At 29.4% G+C, this 10,946-nt stretch overlaps 2 protein-coding genes across 2 annotated transcripts in view; both read left to right on the top strand.

Annotated features, from left to right (window-relative positions):
• LOC110424113 (Ribonuclease III family protein) overlaps positions 1-548 on the top strand; it is a 3,229-nt gene extending 2,681 nt beyond the window's left edge. Inside the window, exon 7 of the mRNA XM_021438616.1 lies at positions 385-548. Within this exon, the coding sequence (XP_021294291.1) occupies positions 385-404 (20 nt within the window). The 3' untranslated portion in view covers positions 405-548. The remainder of the gene's footprint in view (positions 1-384) is intronic.
• Positions 549-5,514: 4,966 nt separating this feature from the next.
• LOC110424111 (antimicrobial ginkbilobin-2-like protein) lies at positions 5,515-6,267 on the top strand. The gene has a single exon (XM_021438615.2). It carries the CDS (start codon positions 5,515-5,517, stop codon positions 6,241-6,243), a length of 729 nt encoding a protein of 242 aa, XP_021294290.1. The 3' UTR covers positions 6,244-6,267.
• Positions 6,268-10,946: the final 4,679 nt, after the last annotated feature.

Raw genomic sequence — 10,946 nt, 5'->3', positions numbered from 1 at the left:
ATTATATGTTGTGGGAGAAGGGTTCATGCACCACTAAAAGCTTACATGTTGCAAGTGCGGTGAAAAATTATTAGGAAGTTAAACATTTGAAAGTAGTCTTTTTTCTGATCTAACTCATGACTGCTTAAGGCAACTTCTCTAAAATTGGCCTGTTATAACAAAATAACCCTTTTCACTATAGAAAAATGAAAAAGGAAATCATAAGTTTTGGAGTATGAAAATGATAAAGGTTGTGTTACATTTCTCTTAGATGGATCATGTCAAAGAAACCCTTGTAAAAAGCCACAATTTTGTCGAATGTTCTGCTCCAAAGTTGTAATTTCTGTCTCTCATCTTTCATTGCCATCTCTGGTTTTCGGATTAACTTTGTTTTCCCTTTAACAGGTGCAAAACCAGTACAGTAGATAGGCTGTTCAAGATGAAGCCTCCTATATAAATTTTAGACAACATATAATGTAGGCTTTTGGCATTTGCTTTTGTATTTATAATTGTTTGTATGATCAGTTATAAAATTCGATGTGAGCAGAAATACAAAGAACTATCGAAAAGCATGAGTGTAAAATGTCAATCGGTATTAAATCTAATAATTTCAGATAAAGGGCTTAATTGAAGAGATGACAATAGTCGATGGACATTTTTATTACTTTAAGTCAATCTTACAATTAAAAAAAAAGGTAAATATTATATCTGAAATTAGCATTTAGCCCCTCATTATGTTTATACTTCATAATTGTTTTAAAGAGACGGAAGATACTTAAGTTATGTATCTATTGCTGAAAATTATTTTTCATTGCGAAATTATTCTAGATGGTATTATATTTGGAGGGTAAGGCGCAAATGTATATAATAGAAAATTTTCACTCTTTAATTATTTTATCAATATGATTTTTTTTTCTTAATATCTTTAAGAACAAAACATTCCTTTTGATTTTGTACATGACAATTGAGGCTTTGTGGGTCAACACAACTTTAACATCCTCTATCCTCCAAAACATGCATCAAATAGTCTTGGGAAACATTCGCTAGGCTTAGAACGAGAGAGACCAACTCAGTCAACTTTGGCATATAGTAAACCTATTTGTTGGTCAAACCTTTGATTCTTCATGCTGAAGTGATTGCCGCCGAAAATCTAGTTTATTGAAATAAAACAAGAATAAGAAAGTTTTCTTTTTTTTACATCATTAATCTGCAGAAAACAAAGCTGTAATGAGTTTCTAGAACTTAGACAAGGCCCACGAGCTGTTCACCATCATTGTTCTGAATTTAGAGGCAAATTTGTCAATGATCATCTAGAAATATTACAAGTTAGCAAAGCTGCAAACATTCAATCTGCCGGCGCTGTTTTGGCCACTGTGAAGGTCTCGTCTCCAATTTCTCTTCTTTTGCAGAATCTCACCAGCCTTCGAACTTGCAAACTCCCTGCTTCTTTTATTGTTAAGGTGATGATCACATTGGATACAATTTTAAAAAAAAAAAATTAGTGACCAAATTGAAGTTTGTTAAGGCAATTTTGCATTGTTTTAATTGATTTTAAAATAATTAAAAGCTTTATAGTCACTTGAATTTAGGATGATTTTGGAGCAATAAGTTAGTTATATTATTGACATACCTACCTTGTTATTCAATATATACAAGTTGTAGATGTCATTTTTACAACAAAAATCAGATACCAGCAGCTGTGGAGATATTTTATGGTTGAAGGGAATCTTTTAATCTGGTGGAAGCACATTTTCATATTCCTTATACTCCCAACAGTTTTAGGATTCAAGCCCTACCAATTTATGGTCTATTGTTTTTTTGGTAGTATTTTTAAACTTAGTGTTTGGTAGGTAATAAGACTAGTATCAACTTCTAATTTTAGTCATTACAATACTATAATCAATAACGGCTTCAACATTTTGTATGAGAATTGATTAAAAAGTAATTATATTATATATTTCAATTTTTATACATATAATAATTAAAAATTAACAATTAAAAAAAATAATCGTTACCACCTTAGGTCTATCGGTGATTATTATTGCATTTAATTAACAAAAGCTTATGCATTATGCATACCATATTGACCCATTGCAAGCGCTTATGGAATGGCATAACAACACAAATGACATTACTTGAAACTTTATACAACTTTGTAAATGCTCAAATCCATTGACTAAAAGATCAGCTCAATGTCATGATCATCCCTACATTTATTGGGTCCATTTTAACATTTCTTGGTTGTTAGTATTCGCTTCCAACCCTAGTATGATTAACACAGGGATTACTCATGATAAATGGTATAATATTTAAAAAAAACTTTTAAATTATTTAAAAAATTTTAAATAAATTTTTATTTTTTATTAAATTCAATTAAACTGTTATATTTTATTTTGAGTCAAATAGATTCTCAAAATTAATAGTTTTTAATGAAAATAATACTTGTTATTTAATGTCACATAATACTAATAATATAACATATTAATATATTATAATAAATAATAATATATTATATTTATTTAACATGATGATATGATCATCAAATATGTTTACATGACTTGATATAAAAATGGAATTCAGACTCGAAGAAAACCAAGGCTTTGATCAATGGATCCCTGCCCAATTTTGGAGACACTATCCATTTACGGTCCAAAATGTGAAAACCTTGTAATTTAAGTATAACCAAATAATTGTGGGCCAAAGTCAAGTATGCCCCAATTCATTTTTTATGGGCAGGCCTTTCAGATTGCCTGGTACTACAAAGAAAACTTTTAGATACAGTGAAAAAAAATTAATTGACAAAATCATATAATCGCTCAATCTAGAACTAGAAAATATTAAGTTTCCAACTAAATAAAATTTGGACAAAGTTCCTCATATTTTGTACTTGTTGGCTTTAGTTTAGATATGTAGAGATTTTTTTATTTTTAATTTTAGAGCTAAGTTATTCAAATTACATAAATAATGAACTTCAATGTGCAAATGCTAAATAGTATAGCTCTTAAACTTTAGTTATAGATTTTTGGTGATCCAAAGAATAAACTAATATTGAAGTGGTGATAAAAGAAATTTCATTTGATTTTAGGTTATATATTTGTTTTAAAAAATTTTACATAATACTTGAAAAAAATCTTTGAATTATTTAAGAAAATTTAAATAATTCTTTATTCTGTTAGTGAGTTCAATGAAGTTCCTATACTTTTATTTTGAGCAAAATAAATCTTTATGATTAATGAATTGACTAACTCTTGCTAGTTAAAATACCACTTGTTATTTTATGACATGAACGTGACATGTTAATATGATATGATGATATAATTACGAGATATTTTTTTCTATCTAAATCGACGTTATATGAGTATAAATAATAAATAATATTTTAATTAATAATAATTAATTAATCATTGAATGGTAGGGGTGGTTTTGATGCTGCACATAAGTTTTTGTTCCTCTTTTAACTTTTTTGATGATTTGGAGGTAGGATTTCCTCCTTGATGGCTATACTTATATTCTTTATGATGAATGAATAATCGATTTTTTTTAAATAAGATTTATTTGACTTAAAATAAAAATAATAAAATTTAATTAAATGTAATAAAAATAAAAATTTATTTAAATAATTTTTATTTTTTAAAAATTATTATATAAAAATTTCAACAATTATTTTATGAGAGATGGAGGAATGCATTGTTTATAGGGCATTTAAAAACCCAAGACAATGTTTGGTTGGATTTCCCGAAGTACTTTTGTGACTATTGAAGAAAGCAAAGACAAGAAAAGAAACGTCACAAGAGTCAAAAATAGAATAACTTGGACCAAGATTCTATGAACAACCCCCAACTTTTTAGCTTGGGATTTGTTTTAGCTGTTGGCCAGCTATTCATTCCTTGAAAGTCATTGATAGTTCCTTCTATAATTTAATATTTCCTCAAAAATGTAGCTCTTGCTTGTTTGCCAACTACGATGATAACAATGCCCTTAATGCCTAAATAAGTTGGTACCGTTCACTCTTTTCATTTAATTGTTAAATAATAGCTATGGATAAGGGTATGAAATAACTGGAAAAATCCAAAGAAATTGATGATAGGGTTGCTTTCATTGATTTTAAGGAAATATATATAAAAGTAATTGCATAACTAATGTGCCATAAATATCAGGCACATACTTAGGGCCAATAACAGAATGATGTTGACCTTTTTTTCTTTGTATTTACATTTTTTTTACAGTTAAAAGATTATGATTTAATGTTTAAGATTTATGGTTTAGAGTTTAGGGAGAAGGCTCTAAGATCAAGCAACCATATCAAGATGATGGTAGGATAGAATCTTGACATGTATTAATTATAGTTACAAAATTTTAATTGAAACTAAATTTACTCAATTAAAAATATTTGAAATAATTTTTATCTATTTGTTATGATTTAAGATTTTTTATAACATAATATATAAAAAAACCCATAAACTATTAAGGAAATTCAAATTTTGAACCAAATAAATTCTTGTACATTTATTTTGAGTTAAATAACTTCATATGTTTAATAATTGATTTAGATAAAGTGTTATTTATCATTTTATATAGTGTGACACTAAAATGATATACTAACATATCATAATTGACGATGACATAGTATTTAACATATCACAATTGATGATGATACGACATGCTAATTTGGTACAATAACATGACTTTGTGACATTTTTCACCATTCAAATCAATGTTATGTTAGTACTATATAGATATAAAATGACAATGGGTATTTTGACTAATAATAATTAATTAATTATTAATCATAAAACGCTTATTAGATACAAAATAAAAAGACTGAAACTTGATTAAACCTAATAAAAGAAAAAAAAACTTATTTAAATTTTCTTGAATAGTTTAAAAGAGATTTTTTTTTAGTATTATGTCATTTTTTATTTATGGTCAAATCATGTCAAGATTTGACAATAATTTTAATGGAATGAAATACTATGAGATCATAATCTTGAATAACATTACCTTGTTAAAATCGAAATAAAATATAAAAAGAAACAAAAAATTTGAATATATTTTATTTGATTCTAATTTGTTGCAATATAGAACGGCCACAATATTAAATTTAGGTTAGTACAATAATTAGGTGAACATATACTACAATAGAAGGAAAGCCCCTTTAATCTCCCTACTTGCCTAATTTTTCTGAAGCCATGAAATTACTAGGTAGACCACTCTGATCATCAGTTATGATCTTATCCAATAATAAAATGCCAACAATAATCAAATATGAAAAATTCGAAACCCACTATTATTACTAGTCCTGCACGACGGTTGCTGAAGTACGTTTTGAGCTCACCCATTAACGTATTCTCTTAGCCACATTTGGAAATGTCTTGTCACCTTGCTTGCACAATGAACAAAAGACAACCGAAAAGGTCAGCCTCTTAAACCTACCATCTATTTGGTCAAACCTGAAATTTTCCCCATAAATAACAGCTTCATGGTCCTAAAGCTTAAACAACCAAGCTAATTACAATATCATCATTAATATCAACAATGTCTTCTTCAAGATTTGCCTTCCTTCTTTATCTGTTAACCTTTGCTTTCCTTCTCCAAGCAGCTTTTGGAGTTGATCCTCTCTTCAATTTCTGTTTAGACACTGGGAATTTCTCTGCCAATGACCCTTATGAAGACAACTTAAACAATCTCACTGGTTACCTCTCCATTCAAGCGCCTCCCTCAGGTTTTGGCCTTGGTTCCATAGGCCAGGATCCAAACCAAGCGTATGGCCTTGCGCTTTGCAGAGGTGATGTGTCAACCCCAGATTGCGAAACCTGTATTGTTGAAGCAGGCAGTGAAATCCGCAAACGCTGCCCTTCCAACAAAGGTGCAATTATCTGGTACGATAACTGTCTTCTGAAGTATTCAAACACGGAATTCTTTGGCCAGATTGATAATCAAAACGGGTTCTACATGTCGAACTTGCAAAATGTGAGTGATCCTCAGTCATTTAATCAGAAGACTGAGGAACTGCTTAGTCAACTGGCCAACGAAGCTTATGCAACTCCCAAACTGTATGCCACTGGAGAGACGGAGCTCGACGGATCACAGGAACTTTATGGATTGACTCAGTGCACAAGGGACCTTTCCAGCAGTGATTGTAAGAAGTGCCTTGACGGTATAATTGGCGAGCTTCCCAGTTGCTGTGATGGGAAAGAAGGAGGTAGGGTTATTGTTGGCAGCTGTAACTTCCGATATGAAATATACCCTTTTGTTAATGCTTAAACCTTTGAAAGAAACCTCCAGAGACTAGAGCTACAGCAGAACTCATGTGCTATGAGTAAATAATAAAGTTTGCAGGAATATGAATCTTATATTAGTATGGGAATAAGATTATGAGAATATTGTGAGAAATGACCTTATTATTAAGGTCATTTCAAAAATGACTCTCATTATAATTTTAACTTTTTTTAAATAATTTTTGACAAGACTTCACAAGAATACTTTTTAAACCATTTAATCCAAATTAAGTGGTCCCGGTTTCTTTTTTTTCTTCCACTATTCATATAAAAATTTTAAAATTAAATCTCGATTTAGCTATCCTTCCGTTCAGCTTTCCAATGCCATTGGAGTAAATATCTTGCCATTTAGCTCTCTAATGCCATTGAGGTCTATATTGCCATCTAACTTTCTCACGATCCCAAATTGTAGAGATAACATCAAGGTATTTATGGGTTCTTGAGTTCATTTTTTATTTTTTTATATTCATAGAACGTAAAAGTTGATGGGTAAATTATATCAGTTTGGAAAATTAAATCTGGTTGGGAGTAGCGAAGTCAATCAGTTTACAGGCAATGCGTGAATATTTGTTAGGCATTGCGTCACCTATTTATTTGAATATTAGGGTGTGTGACTGGATATTAGGAATTGTAACATGTTTATTTGGTATTATGTGACTGAATATTACGTGACTGAATATTTGTTGAGCATTGTGTGACTTGTTTGTAGGCATTACGTGACTTTATCTACCTAATGTTGATGGTAATTATCTATTAATTTAACCCCTTTAATAATAAATTCTGTAAAATTAAAAGAGAATTAGGAATGTTTAATAACCAATTCAACCCCTTAATTGCACTTATATCGACATTAAAAAAAAATTACACTTGTATCGATGCAAAAACTAAGAGTCAGCATTCATGCCTATAAATAAAGGGAAGCATTAACCATTTTAATCAAAATAATATAAAGCAAAATCTGAAAATTTAAATGGCATCCAAACATTCAAGAGTTGACAGCAGGAAAGAGGTGGCTACCGAAGAGGCTACCCTCGAAATGCGTGCCCTGATAGACTAACTCTAGAAGATGGAGATGGAGATGTGCGTCCTGATGGATAACTTGCTGGTCAAGACAGAAGTCCTGGAGACAAAAATCTTGGGCAATAACAATATTCTGGCCCAGATTTATGAATTAGTAGATAAAATTAGGAAGAAATGAACTACGATTCATTTTTTTTATATCATCTCTTTTTATTTCAGTCATGAATAAAATAAAAATTTTCATTGATCTCATATTTTCTTTGTTTATTTTATATTATCTTGAATAACTTGGTTACTTACCTTAATTTTTTTATCTATTTATATAAGAGAAGCAAACATGAGTAGATGTTAAGCAATGCGTAGCCTATTATTAGGTATTGTGAGACTGGGTTCTAGGCATTATGTGAATGTGCGTCAAACAAAATACTTAGTACTTTGCAACAAATGCAACTGTCACTTGGAAATGCAGTAGGTCCATTGTCATTCGCAAATGACACTATGATGGTTGTGAGTAATGACGATGCTTCTGATCAGATTGAAGATGATGTTGAAGAAAACAACATGACGAATTGGAACAATGAGTTGCATGATGACTGTGAAGATGATTACATTGGCGGATATGATGACTGTTCAGAGGACGACAAGGGTGAGCATACCGATATTTGGGATTGCAATTATGTAGATGGCAGTACAAAACATGCCACAACTATTGTGTTAGAAGAGGTTCAATTCGACGACCATACCACAATTGTTGAATTAGAAAATGTTTAGGGTGCTGACCTTATTTATGACGACGCCATTGCACTTGAGAACGGCATTCATTTACCTGATGACAGTAACCAAGAGAGGGTAAATATAGGGGTATCTCATTAATGGATTAGTCCCGAGGTAGATATGATATCCTTTCAAACAGTTGCAAGTGAGGAATGCAGATCAATGGACAACCACTTATATCGTGAAAAAGTGTTTCCATCAAAGGCCAAACTGAAACGAGCTTTGAGCATGTTGGCACTAAAAGAGCATTTTAAGGTTAGAGTTAAAAAGTTATATCATGCTCGTTTTAAGGTTCGTTGTAAGGAGAAGACATGCAAGTTTGCTTTGCGTGCAACGAAGTTGCCTGAGAGAGAATGTTGACAACTTCAGACAGTGCAGAAGGTACACACGTGTACTATTGATAGTTTGCAATGTGGGTACTAAACTACGAGCACAAGGTTAATTAGTGAGCTTATCTCTACCAAGCTGCAAGGAAATTATGTAACCCCATTGAGACCTAAAGAAATAAGGGAAGAGATGAATCGCAAGTGTCTCTTTCATTCGTTGTCTCAATAATAAATGTAATATGATATCTATTCAAATGAACATTTTTAAAATTTAATAAACTTTTTTTAGACTTAATAGAAAATAATACATCCTTTATTACTTAATTCCTCAAGGTAGTAAAATATTAACTCTTCTAGAACCTTCAATTAATCTTGTACTATCAGATATTGAATTGACATTAGTTTTTTTTTTGTTTTCAAATAGGAAAAATATTTCTTATCTTTAAATATAGTATGTTACATAGTAATGTCTGCTAGACAATATTTACATCATAGATCTTGGATTCAACAATATGAATATTCATATTTTTTTAATAAAGTAAGATATATAAAATAAGAAACTTGCAAGTTAACATAAAAGAATATTACATATGGTATTAAAATACATAGTAAAAACATATCATTTAAATATAATAAAAATGCATTGAAGTATCTTTATAATTAATATAGTTATACTAAAATATACCAATTACTATTAAATTCATTTTTAGATATTTCTATTACCAATCGAATGATCAATTTCTTTTTCAGAATAAGAAAATCAATAATGGATATTTCTATTACTAATCATATAATTAATTCCTTTTTCAAGGTGGATAAATATCTTGATGTGCTATATGAACTTGGCCACAATAAAATCATAACAAAATGTTGTGATTTTCGGTGATGCTTGATAAAATTTAAGATGTACAATAAGTACGTAACTAATGGTCTTTCATGCCATATCAATGACAATATATTTTTTACATTCTTTTTATTTTTTTAATTTTTATATTTTCATTATTCATCCATTTATGGTGCATTGAAAGTATTCATCTACTTGTGGTAGGTTACAGGTATACGTCCACTTTTAGTGGGTGATTGGGTTATCCACTTCGGGTAATTATCCATTTTTTAATGGGTTAAGGCATTCATCCACTTTTGATGGTAAAATTATCTATCCATTTCTAGTGGTAAAATTATTATTAGATTCTAATAATAAAATTATCCATCCACTTCTAGTGGTAAAAGTATAATTAAAATAGTGATAGTGTAAATTATTATGGCCATCATAATTATTAAATGATGTTGTATTCACTTCAAGGAATGGATGGATTTATAATTATGCCAATAATTATTATATAATGTTGCATTCACTTCAAAGAATAGACGAATTTATAATTTTTTTATTAGTAACTCATTTGTCGTATTCACTTTAAGGAATGAATATTCATAATTTTTCATTAATAGCTATAAAATGGCAAACTCACTTTTCAATCAAAAGATAAAATATAATATATACTACATGATAATAAAATTCATATTAAGTTTGATTTTTAAGGAATAAAAATACCAAAGAGATATCAAGTCACTTGCCTAAATTTTTAAAATCAGAAATCAAAACCTAATCATTGAAATCTTTTTGAAGTTTGAAGATGATGAAAACATAATAATCAGCATAATTGTAAAACTTGATAGATTAGAGAATCGTGCTAATAACGTATTATGAAATAAATTTGAAAAGAACAATTATAAGAGAAACATAAGAACAAGTATTTAGAGAAAAGAAAGTATTTAGAGGGAGTAAGAAGATCTTATTCAAGTGTGTATTTACAAATAAAGTGAAAGGGCTTATTTATAGGCTAATAACCCTTTTTCTAGATTCAATTACAATATAAAGATAATACTTGGAGATTAGCTGGATTAAATCCTAATCCAATTTAATTTACATTAAATCTATATATAAATAAATATTTACAAAAATATCATAACATGAATAAATATGAGCAATCTTTGTCACATTTGACTGTTCAAGGATTTCTAAATGTTGACTTTGCTATTCTTCTGCTTCCTTTTCTATAGCATAAATAATAGCATAAATAACTTCTTCATCATCAAAATAATTAAATGCATAAATACTAATCTATGCAAATAATTTTCCAAAGTTTAAATTTGTACTTTTGGATGATGTTTTTTTTATGAAGTCATAATATCTAAAAAGTTCTTAAATTTTTTAGAAAATTCAAATAAGTTTTTTATTTAAATTTTTAAATTTTTATTTTTGAGTCAAATAAATGCTTGATAAATTATCCACTCAAAACCTCTATAAGAACTCTCTGAAATTGAGAATTAGATGGATTCTTTGCTAAGGGTGTTTATCTACTAATGCAGTTTCTTACAAATACGACAAATGCAAGTATATCTACCTCAGACAGATTGTGTTCTTTTAGCCGACAGTTATGTTGCAATAGAGGTGTCAGACAGATCTAGAGATTCAAAATCTTATGTTGCACAGCCTTTTGAGCATGAATATGCATGATGCAGCTACTGCAATTTTTCTCTTATAAATTTACTTTTAAAATTGTAACTG

Source organism: Theobroma umbraticum, unplaced genomic scaffold, assembly GCF_002168275.2.
Source record: "Theobroma umbraticum cultivar Fairchild unplaced genomic scaffold, ASM216827v3 scaffold_204.0, whole genome shotgun sequence".
Taxonomy (NCBI): Eukaryota; Viridiplantae; Streptophyta; class Magnoliopsida; order Malvales; family Malvaceae; genus Theobroma; species Theobroma umbraticum.
This window is presented reverse-complemented; position numbering and strand designations above follow the sequence as displayed.